The following is a 24713-nucleotide window of genomic DNA, read 5'->3' on the forward strand; positions in this document are numbered from 1 at the left end:
GTCATTCTGACTGGTTCTCTTGGACCCCACTTAACAGTACGGTGGTTCCTATGACTCAACACAAAAGAAAAGAACTACGAAAGATCTAAGTCTTCGAGCTCCATAGGCTTCATAACGTGTCTTCTTGTCATAGTCTTCAATGTGAATATCTTCATATACCACCTTTGACTTCAATGTCTTCATACATTTTTAGGGGTCATCTCTGGTAGTAAAACCGAATCAATGAGGGACTTCTACCTGTGTTATCCTGCAATTCTCACAAACACATTAGTCCCTCAACTAGGTTTGTCGTCAATACTCCAAAACCAACTAGGGGTGGCACTAGATGCACTTACAACTCGGCACCACAACCACCGCCTACCGTTGTCGCCGAGGCACTCTAGTATAACACTATGTGTTATGGGTAGCTATTAAGTCTTAATCATATTTCATGCAAGCAACCAAATAACGTGCACTCATCTGACCACATGCAATGCGAGCAACCAAACGCGATGCGTAGAGGCATCATTACGATGCAGGGAGAGGACATGCAGGCAACCAAAGTAAGTGCAGATGTTGGTTTTTGTCCTGCATTTGCTCAGCCAGACCCAACTAGGACAAGTATGCAAAAGGGTAAAAAATGATGTAGGTAACCAAACGTGTCCTAGGAGCATGCATGAAGAGGGGTGTTGAGATGAGCATGCACAAAGAGGGAACAACTATGCTGAGATGAGAATGCAACCAAACACACCCTAAGAGACGCTAAAAATTTTCTAAAAAAATGAAGAGATGCTAGAAAAAAGGGTAGCCATGAAGAGCATCTTCAAGAGATGATATAAAACTGGTCGTGATCACTTTGTACATCACGAGAGGGCGATGCAAATATTTTTACTCGGGGATAGAGCCTGATGTAACATAGGCCATCAAGTGATGCAACAAATTTTACATCACCAGGACTAGACAGGGGACCACGCGGCTGAAGCAAAATTTACATCACCAAGTGCTTCAATATTTAAAGACATTATAACCGCACACTTTTCCAGCCCTCTCAGAGCATCAACATTTTTAGCCATCTGATCTACGTGATTGGACATTTCTGGCCGTTGAATGACCCTCTAATCCCGCCTGGGCTTCGGTTGCAGCAGATCGCGCTCCACAAGCTGGGTCGCTGCTCCCGTAACAAAATCCCCGATCTGCTGTTGATTGGGCCTACTGGGTCGCTTTCCTGCCCGTTTGTGGAGGGAACCAGAGAAAATCATCAACCAACCGCACAGCACAGTAGCGGAGGACTCACGGGCCAACTGCGTAGACTCTAGGCCAAAAAACTTCCAGTTTGGTGCTGGGGAAAATCTGGCGATCGAGCTCGCACAGGCGGATGAGGGGGGGCGACCTTGGCGAGGTCATCGATCGTACAGTCGCTGGAGAGACGAACGACGCTGATCGCACGCTGACTTAATTCTCTACTAGGGAGGGGCGAAGCCAAGGCGTCGTTGTGGCTGTTCGGTGAAACAGTCGAGTAGCTAATTCGTCGAGAAGAAGAAATCAATCGTCGGTTCGTGGAAACATTCATGATGTGCGTCAGTTTTCAGCGGCAATTAATGTGTTTGAATTTTTAAAAATTGGAGCCGCTTACATACTGAGTGTATATATACTTCGTCGCCTGAAGTCATATGAGCAGGCTAGCACTAGGAGTAGAGGAGAGAGAAAGAGAGATGCAACGATGAGGGCCGGGACTCGCCTCTCTGGTGGCAGAGTCAAACTAGGTGGGCCGTCGCCGCCATTATCTCCGATCGTAGCAACCTGGGTCTCTTCCTCTGCCTCCACCTCGCCTTGGCAACAGAGAATTTCGCTGCCATGTCTGTGTCTCGATCCAGCTATGGAGATGCGTTTTTCTCTCATCTTAGCGTACTTGTAGGGCAGCGTTGCATGTCTTCACACGGCTGTGGACGATAAGGTGTTGTAATTGGGATTCAAGTGAGGTGGGTCGAATCATACCTCCCCTTCTCCATGTAAATATGTGTTTCAGGATTGGCCATGGGTTCCCCTTCACATTATTTTAACCCTGTACACCTTCCTTCCTTCTGGGTGGACTCCCTTCTGTTCCTCCTACTGCAGCATTCGTACTTGTGTCGTGTGCATCGTGCTGAAAAATATTGAGAAGTACAGGTATTGTTCCGCCTGTACAACAAGAACAGGTTTTATGTGTGTGAGAGTACATGTAGAGACTTGATCTCATATGCAAAGAGATTAAGGGGCTGTTTGGTTCTAGGACTAGCATTGCCACACTTTGCCACACATTTTTGCCAAGCTTGCTTAAGGTTAGTTCATCAAAATGAAAGCCATAAGTTGGCAAGCCTAAGGAAATCTTGCCACACTTTTTGTGAGTATACCATGTGGGGTCTAAGTGTGGCTTGCCAAAGGTGTGGCTTGAACCAAACACTCACCTAAGTTGGTCAAACTTGCCTAAGCTTAGGTGTGGCAATCTTTGGCAAAGTTAGTCTCAAACCAAACAGCCCCTAATTGATGATAGCAACAGACTTGTACTTGTATATATTTTTCTTCCGCAAGGGGATAGCTTTGGAACCATCTACTTGACAGATAGCAAATTTGTTATACTAGCTGCAATATATTGGTTTTTTAAGTCTGAAGTCATGTTATTAACTCAAATAGGTACTTTCTATACCATCTCTTCAAATTCAGAGGGGTACTAAGGTACCAACATGGCGAATATTGTCTTCCAAGGCTGAGTTCCATGGAGCTCGGTTTTGAAAAATTCGATTTTTTTGTCAAATTTCATATTTTTTCTACATTTCAACAAAATCTGAGAAAAATAATACAGATATACATGAAGGCATAATACACATGTGTGTAAATTTTGAGGGCAAAATACGTTGAAATGAGGGCTGTGCAAAAAGGACAAATCTAGGGCTTTTTAACACATGATACTATTTATTCTTCCAAACCATGAATTTGTCTTTTTTGTATAGGACGCATTTCAACATTTTTACTCCTGACATTTTACACACATACACATAACATCCTTGTTTAGTTGCACAATTTTTTCAGATTTATGTTAAACCGAAAACTTTGATTTTTTATTCTTTTTTCAAAAAAAAAAGGCCTCCATTGAGGCAGAGAGCCAAACGTCCGTTCTCGCAACATGGCAGCAACTTAATTGATGTTGTAGGTCTGAAGTCATGTTGTCCTACTTAGCTTTGCTCCTTTTCTGTAATTTTCTTTTCCACATCTAGAGTTTAATCAATTGGCAGAAAACCAATGTCTATATATGCTAGAGTCAACGAATTACTCCCTCGATTCCTAAATATATGAATTGAACTACCAAAACGGCATATATTTAGGTACGGAAGGAGTATATAGCACAATATACAATAGTCCATCAATATCCGGATATACATTTTGGCTCTAGGGAGCACATGCTCATGTTGTCGTTATCACCATCCAGATATTTAATGTTACTCATCATAGTGATTATTCTGCCCTAAACCATGTGATCCAGATATTTAATGTTACTCATCATAGTGATTATTCTGCCCCAAACCATGTGGTCCATTTTCAAGTATATATAAGTACACATGAAATACACCACATTAGAGCCCTTCGACGTTCTTAGTTTTCCTTTAACCTACAGAAGATATGGTGGAATTCTATACATATCAAATGGGAACATTTCATGGTACAAATAGACGGGCGCAGCAACGCGCACCATCGATGATCTAGTATGATGTAAAATAGGGCACCCACAATAAGACAACCGTGATGTATTTTATATCATTTGTTGAAGTTGAAGGTTTTTGGTGATGTACAAAACCACTTTTTAGAGGTGTAAAATTTGCTCGAAGCATAATTTGATGATGCATTTTACCTCATCTATTATAGATGCTCTAAACTTGTAGGTGATTCCAAGTATGGCTCCAGGTAAAGTCCAGCCGACAGCTGAGCCGAAGCTAACACTGGAAATTTAGCAGTTTTCTAACTGCCGAATCAAACCTCCTATGAAAACAGGTTCAATTCATTATTTTCGGACATGACAGATCACGCCTTTGGCTTGCTTTAATATTTGTAGTTGTTGTTAGATGGTCTATGAATTTGAATGTAATTTTTTTTATTTTTGATGTTCTTTGTACTACCATGACATTTCATGAATCATGAATGGATAAAAGAAAAGTTGTCAGTGGAAAAAGATATCGGACATCCCTGTCCCGGCGATGAAGCAAACACACACTTAAAATCATGTCGATCTGATTCTTCGAGGAGATATAAATTTTAGTGTTCCAAACAGTGAAGATCACCTTCAGAAGCAATGTCGCCTAAAAACAACCTTCCGAAGCTAGGAAGGTTTCAAAGACACTGCAGGTAATACCGGAAGATTGCAATCTCAGTTCAAATGCTTTGTTGAGTCAAAATAAGAAGAAAAACAGTAAAAATATCTCATGAATTGTTGGTGAGGTTGCAATTACGGGCAGCAACTGGCTAGGTAAGAAAGCCATCCAACCAAATCTTCTCTGTGTGTTTAACACACAGCAAAATCATCACAAGGCAAAAAGAACACGTCAGATTGAGAGTAATGCATGGCACACAAACAGCCTTTATTTACCAAGTTTAACATACAACATATTTTTATTTAGATAAAATTCAACAAACCAAGCTAAATTAGCTATAGACTGGCCGACTTCCAGGATTATTTGTACCCACATATTATACCCCAAAGAAAAACTCTAAGCAATTGCTTTCTTTTTTCGCTTTCAAAACTGCTGATAGGAAAGCCACCATTGTTTAGTCTTTCCGGAGTTCTAGACTTCAAGGTACTTGCTGGCTGTGTGGACATCCTTGTCTCCTCTTCCACTGCAGTTGAGAACCACCCTCACACCATCCGGCAGTGTTGGGCAGAGCTTCTCCAGGTAAGCCAGCGCGTGGGATGTCTCCAGGGCAGGGATGATGCCCTCCAGCCGAGAGGTGCGCTTGAAAGCTGCATAGCATGGGAAGGAGTTAGATGCTGAACATGACAGGGGAGACTGTTTAGGCTACTGAATCAGTTCTCAATCGATCAGGGAAATCAGCAGCAGGCTTAAGACAATTAGGTTCACGGTACTAAAAGCTACAATATCCCAGACTCCCACTATAACATCATTATTTGTTGCAACATTCAAGCCTATTACTTAAACACTGTCGGGTCAGGAAATGGAAGCTGCCAAGTTACCACCATCTTATTTTTCAATAATGTGGTTACTTGCAGCCAATATCTAAGATGGAAACATCAAGCATGTTAAGTTAGTGGATTCAGCATGTTAAAAAACACCACATGTTATTTTTCTATAATTCAGTCGCTTGCAGATGCGTTGGTATTACGTTCATTGTGTGCTGAAGTATTAAAGATTGCAACATGAACCACGTGCACATACATGCCATTGATTCAGCATGTCAAAACTATCACGTGTTATTTCTCTCCTACATTCATTATGTATTGCAATTGACCACGTGTTTAAAATTACCCAGTGAAGGTTTACAAGCTAGCAATTCATAACATCTTAAAACAGCAGCTGTTATTTTTCTATAATACAGTCACTTTTCAGATGCCTAAAGTAGTGTTTGCCATTCATTTCGCGTTGCAGACTTAGTCAGTGAAGGTTTATAAACTAACAATTCAGAACGTTTTAAAACAGTCACTTTCTGATGACTCAAGTAGTGTATGGTATCGAGATGGATTCAGATAATCCAGCTTTTCCAACCAGCATTTACTTAAATTTTTTTCCGTTTGGCTAACCATTTTTTTCTGCTTACCTGCCTACTTTTCCACATCATATTATAAAACAAGTTCAACAGCTGTAAACTGAAACTTACTATCTCAAGAGTTTTAACCTTCAGTAATGCCTACTGTGTACCATCAAAATTCACATGTAAATCTAGACCAGTGATAGTGCCTAAACCAGAGACTTGTTCCACTCACATGAAGATATATGAAAACACTCAGTATGTCATTCAGAACTACTATCAGCATTTAGTAGATGGATTAGAAGTCAATTGGATGAAAATCAACTGCGGCCAGTATGCAGGATAAATAGAGCAAGCGATCAAGAATGACAAGAAAACAAGGAAAAAGAAATGGTAGAGAAACATACCATCCAATGCCTCCTGATCTGTCACACTATCATATTCAGCACGTCCAATATCCCTCAAGAAACTATGCTCAGGTCCAACACCTGGGTAATCCAACCTATGAAATTGAAACAATGGATAATAAGCCCACTTGACGTAAGAAAAGAAAAATGCTTCCAACTTAACATCAAAATACTTACCCAGCACTGATGGAGTGGGGCTCAATAACTTGTCCATCAGCATCCTGCAATACATAACTCAGAGATCCATGGAGAACTCCTACTTCCCCCTTTGTCAATGTTGCAGCATGCTTGTCAGTGTCTACACCATGACCAGCAGCCTCCACTCCAATCAGTCTTACATCCTGATCATCAACAAACTCATGGAAGAGACCCATGGCATTTGATCCACCACCAACGCAAGCAACCAGCACATCAGGCTTGCCACCCCACTTGTCCATCGCCTGTCTACGGGTCTCCTTGCCGATCACCTTATGGAACTCCCTCACCATCATCGGGTATGGGTGTGGACCCGCAACTGAGCCCAAAATGTAGTGTGTGGTCTCTACGTTGGTGACCCAGTCACGGATGGCCTCCGAGGTAGCATCCTTCAGCGTTGCAGTCCCAGAATGTACTGGCCTTACCTGTGCGAAGACATACACATGATGAGAAACAAACGAATAAGCCTAACAAGAATTCTTCCACAGCAGCATTCTACATCTCACAGCTTGGTTTATCAAATAAGTAATAGCCGCAACGGATAATTGGAAACACAAAGGCATATTCTCCAGAGATAAGGCATACGGATGATACAAGCTCCGCACATACCTCTGCCCCAAGAAGCTTCATCCTGAAAACGTTAAGCGCCTGCCTCTCCATATCTTGTGCACCCATGTAGATGATGCACTCCAGACCAAACCGAGCACACACTGTGGCAGTGGCAACCCCATGCTGGCCAGCACCAGTCTCAGCAATAATACGCTGCTTCCCAAGCTTCTTGGCAAGCAGAGCTTGTGCCACAGCATTGTTGATCTTGTGAGCACCGGTGTGGTTCAGATCCTCCCTCTTGAGGTAAATCAGTGGGCCAGTGCCATCAGCACGCTTGTAGTGCTCCGTCAAGCGCTCCGCAAAGTATAGCGGGCTCTCGCGGCCCACGTAATCCTTGAGGATACCGTCAAGTTCTTTCTGCAGAAAGAAGAAATGTGGTGTCAAAACACAAATACCTGCCTTTCCAGAATCTCCCTATCCAACATGGCTGGCATTTATTTATTCGCTTGATTACAGGGCAATACTACATGACTATCGTAAACCCAAATTCTCCAAGTTTTGATTCCATACACAAAAGGCAAGGTCCTATGGTCGCACTCCCTCTCTGATCGGCGCAACTACCAATCAAATGCAGTCAAACACACATTCCCAAGGTATGTGGAGGCGGCTCCCAGAAAGGGACTAAATAAAAGCCGAATCTGCTGGCAAAACAAATACAGTGGAACAACCTTTCAAAGGACAATCTGTTGTGCGATTTAGATGTGACCGCTCCCAACTACCACAACCGAAACATGGCAAAACTCCAACAAATAATAGCTAAAAAGATAATGATAAAATCAAACGGCAATACACGCAAAACCCCATATCTGCAGGCAGGATAAAATCCTCCTGCATATGAGCCATCAAATCGCCTATATCGCACACGAAATGGTGCCGCTGACGCTCTAATACCATGAATCGCACAAAAATGAATGCACCAGATCCTCAGCAACATGGGGCTACCTGGAAGTCCTCGTCGTCGGCGAGCGCGTGGAAGGCGGCCTCGAGCTCGGTGAGGGCGTGCATGAGGGTCTCCGGCACGTACTTGCCCCCGAACTTGCCGAACCTGCCGAGCGCGTCGGGCCTCGCGATGCCGGCCCCCGCCACCTCGGCCCCGTTCACCCTCTCGGCGACGGGGGAGGGCGCCTCGGCCGTGACCGCCTTGGCCGGCCGCATTGACGCGGACGCCACGACGGACGCGCCTCTCCGGACCGACGGCGAAACCATCCGCAGCACGGCGCGGGAGGGCAGGGGCGCGGCGACGGCGGCGGCTGGGCTAGGGTTTCTGATTGCCGAGGCGGCCATCTGCTGCGGCGAGTGGCAGAGAGAAGAAAGAAGGCAGGGATGAAATCGGAGGGGATTAAAGAATGATGAAGAGTGGGTGGTGGCTTAACACGAGGAGGGTGTACCCGGCGGGTATATAAACCGGTCGCCTTGGAACATTTCCCGCGGGGTTGGTGGTGGGACACGTGAGCCTGGCGTGCCGGCAGGGGGCTGCGGGCTGGCGCCGGTGTTGGTGCACCGGGTGCGGTCGAGGATCATTTTTCTTCTATGGTAGGGCCCACAAGATCTGGGAGCCGGGCCTGGACGGCAGCCTCTCTCGTCGCGTTGGCAGAGCCGCTTGTAGTACAGCACTCTCTGTGTGTGTCTGCGCTCGGGTCCACGTCACTGGTCCTACGTGGGTCATCCTCCACCGACCATTGCGTTAGGGCATCTTCAACCGTTGTAAGATATGTATTGATAAATTTGCCACCTAAGACAACCATAAAAAAGGATAGTTTTAATTGATTTGAGTATGAGTAAGGAAAACAAGGATAGTTTTGATTTAGTTGAAGTTTTGGTAAGAATTTAGTTGATTTGGATATGGACAGAGGAAAACAAGGATGCTTTCTATTTTGTTTAGGTTTGGTTAGATTTTAGTTGATTTGGATATGGATAGGGCAAAACAAGGATAGTTTTAATTTTGTTTAGGTTTGGGTGAGATTTTATTATTTAATTGAGTTAATGTGGGCATGGTTTTGACGGTAGAAGTTTAATGAGTTAATGCAGAACATGGTTTCTAGCAATAAGCGCGGATTTTAATTTTAATCTCCAAACCAAAGAAAGGGGGCCAAAAACATTCTCTACAACACTAAGCTCGCTAATTTTAAAGAGCTCACATTCGATCGAGGCCTCCAATTGAGATTGGCTCACCCAATTTGACTGGGTTGACAATTTCTCAAACCTCTCTAATTGATGTCTTCAATTTACAAATTATTTAGCCGAATTTTGGCCAGGTCAACTATACTAAGCTTACTAATTTTTAAGGCCTCGCAATCGGTCTCCAATTCAAATTGGGTCACTCGATTTTGACCGGGTCAACAATTTCTCAAAGTTCTCCCATTTATTTCTTTTATATTATACATTATGTTTCCTATTTTTTAACGCCTCGCAATCAATTGATGTCTTCAATTTACAATTGGGTCACTCGATTTTGACCGGGTCAACAATTTCTCAAAGTTCTCCCATTCATTTATTTTATACTATATATTATGCTTCCTATTTTTTAACGCCTCGCAATTAATTGTTGTCTTCAATTTATAATTGGGTCACTCGATTTTGACCGGGTCAACAATTTCTCGAGGTGCTCTCCCATTCAATTATTTTAATTCACTATATTCCCTAATTTTAAAGCTCATTCATTCAATTGAGGTATTCAGTTTTAGATTTGATCGGGCCAATGAGGTATTCAATCAGCAGCAACCGGCATATAGAAACATATCAATCTCGCGCACCCTCCCACCACCTAGAAAAAAGAAATGTCACATCTGATGTTGTAGGACCAATATAGTACATGCAATCATTGAGGCAGAATTTCCCCATATGAATATGGGTTTATTAGCGGATAACATAGAATCACACCACGAAAGGCCCACCAAATCACCGTGTTAAAAAAAGCACTCCATCATCTCCTCGCCCTACCAAGCTAAATATTACATCAATTTGAAAATATAAGCAGTGTTAGTTTTTTGAAAAGTGAGCTCAAACAATCGACATCCACAATATTAAACAAAAAATATAGAAATTTATTTCATGATGAATCTAATTATATCGATTTGGTATTATGAATTTTGATATACTTATCTACAAATTTTATCAAACTTAAAAAGGTTTGAATTTTCAAAAAAAGTAATACACCTTGTATTTTGAAACAAAGTGAGTATTTTTTTTATAAGATACCCGACAACATCAATGGCCCAGCAAAGCGCGCCCAACCCTTCTAGTATTTGATGACGTACAAATACCAATTTCCCTTTAATAGTAGAGAAGATAGTTACTCCCTCCGTTACTTTATATAAGGTGTATTTATTTTTTGATAAAATTTCACAATTTAAGGTGCATTTATTTTAATTTCTCACAATCTCATTTTTATCCCTCTAGGAAAAAGGAAAGTATATCTCTCCTGATTGCATGTATCTCTCCTTAGAGAAAAAGAAAAGTATCTCTTTCCCGATTTTCTGTATATCTTACTTTCCTGGCCTAATTGATCTACTTGCCGCAAACTAACAAATTGGCTAGGGATAGTCTCAGGCCTCCTTTGGTTTGTAGGATTTTTGTAGAAATTCTATAGGATAGGATTTGCAAAGAAAAAATTCCTTTGAAGCCCTTTGGTTTGTAGGAATGGATTCTTATTCCTATGTAGGATAGGAATCAATCATTCATGTTTTGGAGGAAAAAAACATTAACCTAGACTCAATGGAAAAATCATATCCTATGCACCAAATGACTTCTCTTTCTCTATAGGAATTGACATGCATGTCATCTTACTTCCTATGATTTTTCTATTCCTATAAAATTCCTATCCTATGAACCAAAGAAGGCCCATCCTAAATTATCTATATTGTTGTGCCTTGGTCATCGTGCCAGAAAAAATACACCTTACATAAATGTGTTGGAAATATGCCCTAGAGGCAATAATAAAAGCATTATTATTATATTTCCTTGTTCATGATAATTGTCTTTATTCATGCTATAATTATGTTATCCGGAAATCGTAATACATGTGTGAATAATAGACACCAACATGTCCCTAGTAAGCCTCTAGTTGACTAGCTCGTTGATCAACGGATAGTCATGGTTTCCTGACTATGGACATTGGATGTCATTGATAACGAGATCACATCATTAGGAGAATGATGTGATGGACAAGACCCAATCCTAAACATAGCACAAGATCGTATAGTTCGTTTGCTAGAGTTTTCCAATGTCAAGTATCTTTTCCTTAGACCATGAGATCGTGTAACTCCCGGATACCGTAGGAGTGCTTTGGGTGTGCCAAACGTCACAACGTAACTGGGTGACTATAAAGGTATACTACGGGTATCTCCGAAAGTGTCTGTTGGGTTGACACGGATCAAGACTGGGATTTGTCACTCCGTATAACGGAGAGGTATCATTGGGTCCACTAGGTAATGCATCATCATAATGAGCTCAAAGTGACCAAGTGTCTGGTCACGGGATCATGCATTACGGTACGAGTAAAGTGACTTGCCGGTAACGAGATTGAACTAGGTATTGGGATACCGACGATCGAATCTCGGGCAAGTAACATACCGATTGACGAAGGGAATTGTATACGGGGTTGCTTGAATCCTCGACATCGTGGTTCATCCGATGAGATCATCGAGGAGCATGTGGGAGCCAACATGGGTATCCAGATCCCGCTGTTAGTTATTGACCGGAGAGTCGTCTCGGTCATGTCTACATGTCCCCCGAACCCGTAGGGTCTACACACTTAAGGTTCGGTGACGCTAGGGTTGTAGGGATATGTATATGCAGTAACCCGAATATTGTTCGGAGTCCCGGATGAGATCCCGGATGTCACGAGGAGTTCCGGAATGGTCCGTAGGTAAAGAATTATATATAGGAAATGCTATTTCGGGCATCGAGACAAGTTTCGGGGTCACCGGTATTGTATCGGGACCACCGAAAGGGTCCCGGGGGTCCACCGGGTGGGGCCACCTGTCTCGGGGGGCCACATGGGCTGTAGTGGGTGCGCCTTGGACTACATGGGCCAAGGGCACCAGCCCCAAGAGGCCCATGCGCCTAGGGTTTCAAGGAGGGAAGAGTCCCAAAAGGGGAAGGCACCCCTAGGTGCCTTGGGGGGGAAGGACTCCTCCCTTGGCCGCCGCCCCCCTAGGAGATTGGATCTCCTAGGGCCGGCGCCCCCCCCCCCCTTGGCCCCCCTATATATAGTGGGGGAGATGGAGGACTTCTTACCTTTTGCCTTTGGTGCCTCCCTCTCCCTCTTCAACACCTCCTCCTCCTCCATAGTGCTTGGCGAAGCCCTGCCGGAGTACTGCAGCTCCACCACCACCACGTCGTCGTGCTGCTGTTGGAGCCATCTTCCTCAACCTCTCTTTCCCCCTTGCTGGATCAAGAAGAAGGAGACGTTACGCTGACCGTACGTGTGTTGAAAGCGGAGGTGCCGTCCGTTCGGCGTTAGGATCTCCGGTGATTTGGATCACGTCGAGTACGCCTTCCTCATCCCCGTTCTTTGAACGCTTCCGCGCGTGATCTACAAAGGTATGTAGATGCAATCCGATCACTCGTTGCTAGATGAACTCCTAGATGGATCTTGGTGAAACCGTAGGAAAATTTTTGTTTTCTGCAACGTTCCCCAACAAAATGAATAGAAAGAGTATTTATGTGTTGCAACGGTATTAGTACGCCGTGATTTTATCTATTAATACAATACTAATATTTCCTCTAATCCATATTAGTTGTCGCCGAAATGAATGTACATAGACGTATTTCAGCGTCACACATTTGTTTGAGCCTTTGAGCGACAACTAGTTTGGATCGAGGGAGTATAATTCTTAAGAAAATAGGATTTTATTTTATAAATATTTATTTGTCAAGTACTTATCATTTTGCCCAGAATATTAGAATTTAATTTTGTCAATCATTAAGAGATGAGGTAGTTTAGATGGTTTTCAGGGAAACCGATGAAAACAAAATCAAAGATGAAGAGAGAAAATTGAAACAGGAAGAGAAAGAAGAAACAAACTTAAGATTGAACCAAGGAGGAGTTGACCTTATGTTTTCTCTTAATTTGCCTTGCGCCTTTTTTAATAATAAGAAGAAATCTAAACACGAGAGGTTTTGGATAAACATGGGAGATTTGGGATGCCTCACTCAAAGCGGCTAAGATCTTGAAGTTAAACCAGCTTTGCATCCCACCGACCAGTTTTTTATTTGGAAACTCCAATAGCTACTTGTAAATCCCCACTAAGCATTTCTAATGTATTACAGATACTCTACTAACTTGGTTTCTACTTTTGAACATTTGTATTTTAATTTAAGCATGGACACAATTTATTTAGTGAAAAAACTTCACAAGATTTATGTACTCTTCGTCGTTTTCGACTTACGTGCATGCAAGATTATGTGCACGTGTCCCTCTAGCAACACCAAGAGTTTCTTCACCGGCGGAAGATGGTTCACGATTTTGGAGCCTCTTGGCGGCGGCACCATTCGAGGCCTTGAGGTTCGAGATCCTAGAGGAGTGGAGATTTGCTCTAGGCACAACCCATATCGGCAAGTGCAGCGTCGTTTGCGGTGGTGCCTGTTCAGAGGCTCACAACACCTATGGTTTTTCCCTTGGATCTTTGCTTGGTGGACACCATTTCTTCTCCTCTTAGGTGGATGCTCCCGCGATGGCGGTGGTCGAAGTTTTTGATTAATGTGTTGGTGGTATTTTTCTCCAAATTTGCTTTGTAGGAGTGTTTTTTGTATTTTTTTTGGTGTGCTATATTTTTTAGTTTCTTCAAATAGATGCTACATTTGTTGTAATTTGGTGATGTTATTGATATAATCGTGACACTTCTACTAAAAACAAACCGCAACAGTTAGCCGTGGTTGCTCCGAGCAAGAACCAACATGCATGTATTTTTTTTCTAAACGGAGACAATGGACCCTGATAAGTATCACACGTGTGGCATGAACATATGACAACTCCGTATGTTTTTTAGGCCAATTTAATGACGCGAGGATGTCAACTTTAGTTGTCACTTTTTTTTGGATGGCAAGTTTCAATTTATTTTTCCTTTTTGAATTAGAACTTCAATTATAAACAACGTCAGGGCTGAAGTGCTTCGTGGCACACGTGTGACACTATTATTTGAGTTAGTTAAACAAAAGAGAATTGACTAGTTTATTAAAAGGTAAACGTTTAGGGCCGGAGTGCCGGCTGAACCTTTGGGCTGGTTGCTCCTTCTTCCTCGCGTCTCCTTCTTTTTAGTGTTTCCCCACATCTCATGCACGCAGCACCCCAACATCTCGCGCGGCTCGTCGGGGGCGGCGCGTCGAGCTCTCCTGCTGCCCCTCCCCGGGACAGAGTACCCTGCCTCCCCTCCCACTCGAAGCTCGCCGGCTCGTCTTTGTTGATCCAGCAAATCAGAGTGAGCCGCAGTGCCAACAAAAAGTCCCCCAAAAGTCGCGGATGCAGCGAAACGCGACCATGGTTCCAGCTCACGTGCGACGACCCCCAGGGTGTTGCCCATGTGCTGCAACCCCGCAGCGGCCGGGGGATGCACGGCGGCGATGGCCGAGGTGACCACGGGCTGTAACCATAGCTTTTCTGTCGCCGGTAGCTGGTTGAATATTTTTTCATATACGGTTGAAGCTTTCTCTGTCAATATTTGTAACTTTTCACTGGTTGCAGTGTCAGGTTGGAGCTTTCTTTCTTACCGATTGAAGCTTTTTCGTACACGGTTGAAGCTTTTTCCGTCCACGGTTGAAGCTTTTGTGTAAACGATTAAAACTTTTTTTGTTTTGAGCAGCGCTTGGTTAAAGCTCTTTCTATCATCTGGTTGAAAAAAATTCATCTAAGGTTGAAGCATTTTGCGTCAGCGGTTGTATCTCCCCGTGAATCGCAGTGCCAGTTGAAGCTTTTCCATCTAGGGCTTGAAGGTTTTCCATTCAGGGGTTGAAAGCTTTTTAACAACGTTTGCAACACGGAGGGTGTGCGACGGTTCAAGCCTTGCCTCGGTCCAGTCATGAGCTCGTCTTCGTGGGCGCGCGACCGGTGATCTTCGCCGTCGGAGCTTCGACCGTCGCAGTGAGGTTGCGACCATCGCCGGGGAGCTGCAATCGGCGCACACACTGCTGCATGCACTGAGCCGGCATGAAACACAGGTGGCCACCGGCGGCGAGGGCGGTGACCGTCGGGGGCGGCCAAGCCCGGTGGTGCTTCGAGTCTGGGGCCTCGCTCATCCATGGCGGTTAGATGTGTACACAAGCGGAGGAAGAGATGAGCTGCGTTAACCTAGTGAGAATTAGATCCGATAGTTAATAAAGAGGTAAATCGTGTGGCTGCGACGTGGCCGGCTTAAATTTGGACCATGCACCGGCGCGTATTAAAAGCGATACAAACCATATACTGTTGCTCACTTGTACGGACCGACATTATCTTACCGAACTTTCCCGAGAGGAAACGTTCCCGGGCAGCAACTTCGCAGATCAATGATCCATTCCCATCAACATCCTCCCAGCCCCAGGTCCCAGCACCTGTGCACGAGCAGCAGTCCCAAACTCGCAAAGTCGCAATCACACACCTCCTCCCCGCAATCACTCGCCGTCGCAAACTGCGCTTCCATGACGGCGTCGATTAGTCAAATATCACACGGGCACGTCGTCGTTCCGGTCGACGCCTTGCCGATGCCACCACCGCACGCAGCAGAGCACGAAACAACGCCGGTGGCGTCTTTTCACCAACCATAGTAACCACCACGAGATCCCGGCACGACACCGTGCTGCCAACGTACGTGTACGTCGTCCTTCACTGGTCAATGATGGACCCAAGACGGGTCGTTGGTCCGGACGGATGATGCAACACGCTGCTAATAGTATACTGCACCACCCACCCACCGCCGGCCCCGGGCCACGTCGCCATCGGCCATCCGGAAGGAGCCAACTCGCAGAAGGCCATCTCTCTATGCGACAGCATCTTCACGTCCAAACGAAAAGAGAGGATCTGGTGGATGGACAGTGTGTCCTCCCTAATCTCCTTCTTTGTCTTCTTCTTTTGTTTATGGGCTCCTTGCACTGTTTTGAAGCCACACCTTGGGGATCAGTATTCTTTTTTTTAATTATTATCATGAGGCCGTGGGTATCAGTATTCTGGAACCGGATTCTCTAACATAGCAAAGGAAAGTCACCGTGCTACAGTGCTAGCCTAGTGTAAAATGAAGAAGAAAAGTTAGGGACGGTTAGTACATAGTTAGGAGGTTGTTTACTGTTGATATTTATTGTAATATAAATAATATAAAATAATTTTATTTCACCATCAATTTGTTTGTATGTAATTACTATAAATATAAGCAGTAGATCATCAATTTGCAAATTAATTTAAGTCATTTTTAACCTTAATCATGTGGATAGAAAGAAGGCAAGTTAGAATACTGTAGCTTCTCTAACTTTCCTTCTCAATGTTAGAGTGTGTTGAGCATCTACAGCTAGCGCCCGAAACCCGCCACGAAACGCCTGGACAGACGGTTCAGTGAGTGACCGGTCACAAAAAAACTGACTCAGGCGGGCTTCTCAAATGGGTCCCAAACACCCGGATTGACCGACACCCATCATCCGGCCCAAATCTAGGATGGATATGGGACGCCGGGGTGTGTCCGCCATGTCGGACTGGCGATGGGGTCTCACATGGAATCACCTGGAAATCTGGTGGTCCGACAGACTCCGGCTCGCTGCTAGGGTCTCACATGGGGTCTCACTGTTGGAAATATGCCCTAGAGGCAATAATAAAAACATTATTATTATATTTCTGTGATCATGATAATTGTCTTTATTCATGCTATAACTGTATTATCCGGAAATCGTAATACACGTGTGAATACATAGACCATAATATGTCCCTAGTAAGCCTCTAGTTGACTAGCTCGTTGATCAACAGATAGTCATGATTTCCTGGCTATGGACATTGGATGTCATTGATAACAGGATCACATCATTAGGAGAATGATGTGATGGACAAGACCCAATCCTAAGCATAGCACAAAGATCGTGTAGTTCGTTTGCTAGAGCTTTTCCAATGTCAAGTATTTTTTCCTTTGACCATGAGATCGTGTAACTCCTGGATACCGTAGGAGTGCTTTGGGTGTATCAAACGTCACAACGTAACTGGGTGACTATAAAGGTGCATTACAGGTATTTCCGAAAGTGTCTGTTGGGTTGACACGGATCGAGACTGGGATTTGTCACTCTGGATAACGGAGAGGTATCACTGGGCCCACTCGGTAATGCATCATCATTATGAGCTCAAGGTGACCAAGTGGTTGATCACGGGATCATGCATTACGGTACGAGTAAAGTGACTTGCCGGTAACGAGATTGAACAACGTATTGGGATACCGACAATCGAGTCTCGGGCAAGTAACATACCGATTGACAAAGGGAATTGTATACGGGGTTGATTAATCCTCGACATCGTGGTTCATCCGATGAGATCATCGTGGAGCATGTGGGAGCCATCATGGGTATCCAGATCCCGCTGTTGGTTATTGACCGGAGAGTCGTCTCGGTCATGTCTGCTTGTCTCCCGAACCCGTAGGGTCTACACACTTAAGGTTCGGTGACGCTAGGGTTATGAAGATATGAATATGCAGTAACCCGAATGTTGTTCGGAGTCCCGGATGAGATCCCGGACGTCACGAGGAGTTCCGGAATGGTCCGGAGGTAAAGAATTATATATAGGAAGTGCTGTTTCGGCCATCGGGACAAGTTTCGGGGTTATCGGTATTGTACCGGGACCACCGGAGGGGTCCCGTGGGCCCACCGGGTGGGGCCACCTGTCCCGGGGGGCCACATGGGCTGTAGGGGGTGCGCCTTGGCCTTCATGGGCCAAGGGCACCAGCCCTACTAGGCCCATGCGCCTAGGGTTTCCACCACGGAGGAGTCCAAGTGGTGGAAGGCACCCCGAGGTGCCTTGGGGGGGAGGGAAACCCTCCCCTGGCCGCCGCACCTAGGAGATTGGATCTCCTAGGCTGCGCACCACCCCCCTTGGCCCTCCTATATATATAGTGGGGGAGAGGAGGGATTTCATACCTCAGCCTTTGGTGCTTCCTCTCTCCCCGTTACGTCTCTCTCTCGTAGTATAGGCGAAGCCCTGCTACTGTGACGCCCTGCATCCACCACCACGCCGTCGTGCTGCTGGATCTTCATCAACCTCTCTTCCCCCCTTGCTGGATCAAGAAAGGAGGAGACGTCATCCATTCCGTACGTGTGTTGAACGCGGAGGCACCGTCCGTTCGGTGCTTGATCATCGGTGATTTGAATCACGTCGTGTTCGACTACATCATCCCCGTTCTTTGAACGCTTCCGCTCGCGATCTACAAGGTACGTAGATGCATCTAATCACTCGTTGCTAGATGAACTCCTAGATGGATCTTGGTGAAACGAGTAGGAAATTTTTTGTTTTCTGCAACGTTCCCCAACACTCACATGGAATCGCCTGGAAATTTGTAATTCGGCGTCCCCAACCCTAGCACATCCATCTCCTCCCTCTCTGCACCGCCAGCCCAAGCCTATCCACCTCTCTCCCACTCCGCCGCTCTTTCCACGCCCCCGGCTTTGCCATGGTTCGACAAAAGAAAACCATGTATGCTATGCCCACACCGGAGCGTCGGTTGTAGATTGAGCAGGAGATCCATGCGAGGCGCGCCGCTCGCATCGTTGTCGGCCTGCCTTTGGACTCGCCGGAGCCAGATGAGGAGGAGGAGCAACAACCAACTCCAATGAAGGTGGTGGATCCAAAGGAGGACGAGGCGGAGTAGTCAGAGGAGGAGCTAGTGCCGGCTCCAGGCTTCAACATGGAGGACGCGGAGGCGGAGTTTGCGGTTGAAAGGATTGAGATGGACCTAGAGGGGGGGGTGAATAGGTATAATTACAAATTTTAATTTTTACTTAGCATTTTTTGGCAATAACGCGGAATATGAAAGTGAGCCTAACAATTGCATGTAATGCTAGGAGCTAAGCAAGATAAACAAGTAACACAACTAGGTGAGTAACCAAGCACAATATGATATGAGTAAGAACTAAGAGACAAGTAACCACAAGTAGGGAGTTAAGGTTAGGAATAACCGCAACTCCGGGAGACGAGGATGTATGCCGATGTTCACTTCCTTGAAGGGAACTAGTCATCGTTAGAGAGGTGGATGTTACCACGAAGGCACACCAACTCCACGAAGGCTCACCCTATTCTCCCTTTGAGACAACACCACGAAGGCGTTTCTCAACCACTAGTGGTAGACCTTGGGGTGGTCTCCAAACCCTCACAAACTTTTCCGGGGGTAATCGTAATGGTCGATTCCTCTCCGAAAGACTCCTACCGCCTAGGAGTCTCCAACCTCCAAGAGTAACGAGAACGATGGGGAAAAGCTCAAAACTTGCTCAAACCACGAATTCCTTTGGTGCAAAGAAGGAGAAGGAGTGGATCTATCACTTGGTCGGACAATTTCTCTCAAATGCTCTCAAATCCCTTAGGGATCTAAGATTTGTTGTGGAAGAGTGAGAGAGAGCGAAATGTGTTCTAGGGTTTGTTCAAAGTGAATGGCCAACCCTCTTCCGTGGGGGAGGAGGGTTATATATAGTGAGAGCACAAATGTGGCCGTTGTAGCACAAGTGAACGGGCAGGCCGGACATTCGGGCAAGGGAGCCGGACATCCGGCCTGGAGAGGCACTTGAAGAACAAAACAGAAGCAGAGTTAAAAGTAGAGGGGCCGGACATCCGGGGGCCAAGCCCGGACATCCCGCATATCAGGAAACCCCGGACATCCGGCACATGGCCGGACATCCGACAAGTTCACCAAATTGAGAAGTCCTCTGGATAGCACAGGCCGAACATCCGGCATAGAGGGCTGGACATCCGACAAATAGCACCAGCATCTGGCATATCCGGCGTGAGGCCCGGACATCTGGGGTGAAGCCCGAACATCCGGCAGGCCAGAGACAGAAACATCGCAAAGAATATAAAGATGGAACTAAAGCATATTTGGAAATGAGGTTTGTGGCAAGAGCAAGCCTTAAACTAACCCTATCGATCCCCTCTTAATAGTGCGGGATCCTATACTCAAGAAAACAAATATGTAATCAATTTTGATACTTCATCCTTGAGTAAAATCACTTCGTATGCTCTTGATCCACACACTTTGATGAGCCGGGGACTAACACCTGAGATTTACTTGACAAACATAGTTAGTCCCCCACATGTAGATTTTCATCAACATCAAAACATGATGTAAGGGCATGATTGCACTTCCAATCTCCCCCTTTTTGTTTATTGATGACAATCATACATGTAGTATCATAGATGCAATAAATAAATTTAGCATTGACAATCATGAGAGAAAAAATACAAAATATGTTTATGTTCGCTATTTGCTTTAGCTTTCCCTCATTGTGTGCATGAGATGAATATGTTAGGATGTACGACACAAACTCTCATGGTAGCATATGTAGCTCGAAGATATATAAATGTGAGAGACACGCACATATGAAACCACCATAACACATATACTAAAACATTTCATAGCCACAAGGATAACAACATAGTCTTAAACGATCAAGAACCATAAGTAGCAACATACAAGTTTGAATAATAGCTAACACAAATAGCCAACATATAGCATGACCATACTAAGATACTACCTCTCCCCCTTTGACAGCAACAAGTAAAAAGGGTGAAGAACTAGACGGACTCTGTCACTCCTGGCGTATGTCATCATCACCATCAAAGAACTCGTCATTCTCGTCACGAGATGGGAAACCGAAGGTGGAAGAGGACGGAGATGCGGGAATCAGATCGTCATCACTCACTGGACTCCCACGGTCACGAAGGCGCTGCTTGAACTGATTTTTGGAGATGACGAGGCACTTCTGAACACCATGATTCCGTTGACAGTTGAAAGTGATTGCCCTCATGATGGCATACCAAGCCTTGCCTAAGAACAAGGCAAGACGACCACAAGGAGCAGTCGAGGAAGAAGGCACGGAGGAACCCGTGGGTTGAGACCCACCAGCAGACTTCCTTGGTGGTCGAGGTGCAGCAGCCGGTACAGGAGCGGCCATGCGCATATGAACAGGAGGCTTCCAAATGGAATGCACAACGGTCTTAGCAACCTCAAATGGAGTAGTGTGATCAATTATGGCCTGAATGAATGGAGCATGTGGGAATTGACGTGTCTGAATAAAGCTGGAGAGACGGATCTCATGCCAAATATAGTGGGCGGTGTCAAGAGGCTCAGTAGGTGCATCATGCATACGTACCATCAGATCAATGCAGTAGTTGTGAGCCTTGGAGCGATCTCCCTTCTTAGGATAGAGAGTGCAAAGCACACACGAATGTAGTAGGGAGATCGGAAAATGGATGACTCATTGGGTGGATATGCACGTTCCTCTGGAGTGTGCTCCGAGATAGGCTTAAGAAGAGCCATGCAAGCATCAATCCTTTGGGCCTGTAGTGAGGATCCGTACTGTGGATGTGATGGCCAACACCAGAGAAGCCCAAAATCTGAACAAAATGGTCATAGGTGATGCTCAGCACGGTGTCATCAGGCATCCATGTGAGAGTGTTGTCTGGCCCAAAGAAGCAGGTGGCATAGAACTGAAGGATGGCAACTTCATTCCAATCACATTTGAAGGTCATTGCTTGACCTAGAGTCATATCATCAATGATCTTGACCGTGTTGTCAGGGAACATGGCAGGATGATCACGCATGAACTGAAGATCCAGGTATTTATGAGGGGCAAGTCCACGGCCATGGACAAAACTCGAGTAAAGATCTTGCTGCATGCGAGTATGAAAACGAGGGTCCTCGGCATCAGCCACCATCTCATATTGGTTGGTATCCCGTTGGAACTCAAGGTATGGACCAGTCCCCACGGTGGTGAATTCGTGTGTGAGGTGGTCCCCGCTGTCGGGAAGCTCCATTGAGATGCGACGACCATGGACCATGGGCATTGCAGCACCACAGACTTGAGGCACCGATGCCCTCCTAGTGCCAGGCTTGGACTGCCCAACGGAATGTCTTGGCACAATGTCATCCTCTTCCTCCACACCATAGTCCTCATCATCCGGATCAGAGGCAGGTGGACTTGGGGATGGTGCACGACGCTTCTTCTTAGTGGTGGTTTTCTTCTTCTTAGGTCGAGCATGTTCATCGGAGTCGGTGAAACCTTGCCGGTGATCGACTGAAATGGATTCATGATACGAGTACTGATGAGAAGGAGTCAAAAAGTATGAAACAAGGATAAGCCAAATTAAACAATGGAATAAATATTTCCGAACATGGCCATAGGACAGGTCCAAGTGATGGATCAAAATATTGACATGCCCATGATTAAGTTGTTTAGCCAAGTACATAGAGAGGATTTTTAGGCTAGGCAAGGGACATCAAATCTCTAGAGAGAGATATTCACCATGATAGTCATGAGAGATAATGAAACCCTAGGATGGTTGGGTCAAAACAAGAAGAAGAGGCAAGAGTAGATAGCATCCATACCCCGGGAAGAAGGATCTGGGCCGCAATTCTTGGTACGCGCCATGACGAACTCCGGTGGTCGATCCACAAGTCACCGGTCCCTCCCGAGTGATTCACACCACAACCCAAGGAATGGATTGGATGGAAACGTAGATTGGGAGGAGAAGAAGCCGTGGGCAGGAGATCGGGGCCGGAGGATGAAGGAGAAGGTCGGGCAGCGCTGGAGCACAGCCCGACGGCGATGTGGCTATTTTGAAAAGATGGGGAGAGCAAGGGGAGAATGGGGAACTGCCCCCAAATCCCGAGCCCTCCCCCGTTATGTGTGGCTGCGGGTGACGCACCGGACATCCGGGGACCAAGCCCGGATATCCGGCGTGTGGAAAACAGAGAGTAAAGATCCGGGGCCTGGATTTCCAGCCACTGGTAGTGCTCGATGGGAGATTTGCAGTAGAATCCTGCCAGGGCCCGGATGTCCGGCTGAGGAGCCAGATGTTCGGCAACTGGACAGTGAGCTCAGCCAAGGGAAAATCTTGTAAGGAGGGGCCAACAAAAAATATATTGATATATACTCCGCCATGGAGATTTAGAGTTAGTAGGGATAAGAACTTGAGTAATTGATGGCCATACTACGATGGGCAATAATAACCCAACAATATGAAATAAAGAGAGGTTCATATACACAATCCACGAGCGGTGACCGAAGTCACCATGTTTGAGCATATGGGACATAGTACCGCAAAGATTGCGACTTTTGGGTACATAGTCACGACTCCGTCATTTTAAAGCACCATAGTTCAAAGGAAACCATGATAGCTTTGAGAGTGTTTGTTCTATTTATGCATTATGTAGGGTGAGAGTACTCATGAATTGAGTGTCTCCCCCTAAAAATATGCCTACATCAAGACAAAACATTATGAGAATGCATGCATGGGTATTAGGTTTCACATAATGTTGTCAAGATATAAGATACCAAGTTCACGCCTAAGTTGACAAAACCTTGCTTCATCCAATGGCTTGGTGAAAATGTCTGCAAGTTGCATATCTATGCCAACATGAGCAATATCAATGTCACCTTTTTCCACATGATCTCTCAAGAAATGATACCTAATATCAATGTGCTTGGTGCGGGTATGATCTTTGGGATTCTCAACAATATTGATGGCACTTTCATTATCACATAGAAGAGGCACGTTTGTATAGGTGATACCGTAATCCTTCAAAGTTTGCCTCATCCATAACAATTGAGTTGCACAACTGGCGGTTTCAATGTATTCAGCTTCGGCGGTGGAGAGAGCAACACAATTTTGTTTCTTCGAGGACCAACTTACCAAGGAGCGTCCAAGAAATTGACATGCACCGGAGGTGGACTTACGATCCACTTTGTCTCTAGCCCAATCCGCATACGTGTATCCAATGAGATCAAACTTAGCATCCTTGGGGTACCATAGACCCAACTTTGGGGTGTGAACAAGATATCCAAGAATATGCTTAACCGCCTTATGATGACTTTCCCTAGGGGAAGCTTGAAATCTAGCACACATGCATACACTGAACATGATGTATAGTCTAGATGCACAAAGATAAAGAAATGAACCAATCATAGAGCGGTATTTAGATGGGTCGAAAGGGATACCGTTTGTGTCTTCAGTGAGTACAATTTTGGTTGGCATGGGTGTCTTACATGGACTAGCATCAGTCATGCCAAACTTCTCTAGAATATCCTTGAGATACTTGGCTTGAGATAAGAATATTCCTTCTTGAAATTGTTGAATTTGGAAACCGAGAAAGAATTTCAAATCCGCATTGAGTGACATCTCAAAGTTCTTGGTCATAGAAGCCGCAAACTTCTTCCACAAATGAATGTTAGGAGAACCAAAAATGATATCATCTACATAGATTTGGCATAAGATCAAATCACCTTTGTCCCTCTTAGTAAAAAAAGTGGGATCGATCACCCCTCTCACAAAACCATCATTGAGTAAAAACTTCTTAAGATGATCATACCAAGCACGAGGTGCTTGTTTGTGGCCATACAAAGCCTTATGAAGTTTATACACATAGTCTTTGTGATCGGGATCAACGAACCCAGGTGGTTGTGATACATATACTTCTTCTTGTAGAGGACCGTTAAGGAAAGCACTCTTCACATCCATTTTATGTAATGTAAAACCATTGAAAGCAGCATAAGCAAGTAAGATGCGAATAGATTCAAGACAGGCAACGGGAGCAAAGGTCTCACCAAAGTCCAAACCTTCAACTTGCGAGTACCCTTGTGCCACTAACC

The 24713-nt window shown here is 45.2% G+C and overlaps 1 protein-coding gene across 1 annotated transcript; it reads right to left on the reverse strand.

Annotated features, from left to right (window-relative positions):
* Positions 1 to 4569: 4569 nt before the first annotated feature.
* Positions 4570 to 8305, reverse strand: LOC125519157 (tryptophan synthase beta chain 1). The gene is made up of 5 exons (XM_048684040.1): positions 7863 to 8305; positions 6921 to 7277; positions 6294 to 6736; positions 6117 to 6211; positions 4570 to 4966 (listed from the first exon to the last, which is right to left on the reverse strand). The coding sequence occupies exons 1-5, from the start codon at positions 8202 to 8204 to the stop codon at positions 4791 to 4793; spliced, it is 1413 nt and encodes a 470-aa protein (XP_048539997.1). The 5' UTR covers positions 8205 to 8305; the 3' UTR covers positions 4570 to 4790.
* Between the last annotated feature and the right edge of the window lie 16408 nt (positions 8306 to 24713).

Source organism: Triticum urartu, chromosome 7 (genome assembly GCF_003073215.2).
Source record: "Triticum urartu cultivar G1812 chromosome 7, Tu2.1, whole genome shotgun sequence".
Lineage (NCBI taxonomy): Eukaryota > Viridiplantae > Streptophyta > Magnoliopsida > Poales > Poaceae > Triticum > Triticum urartu.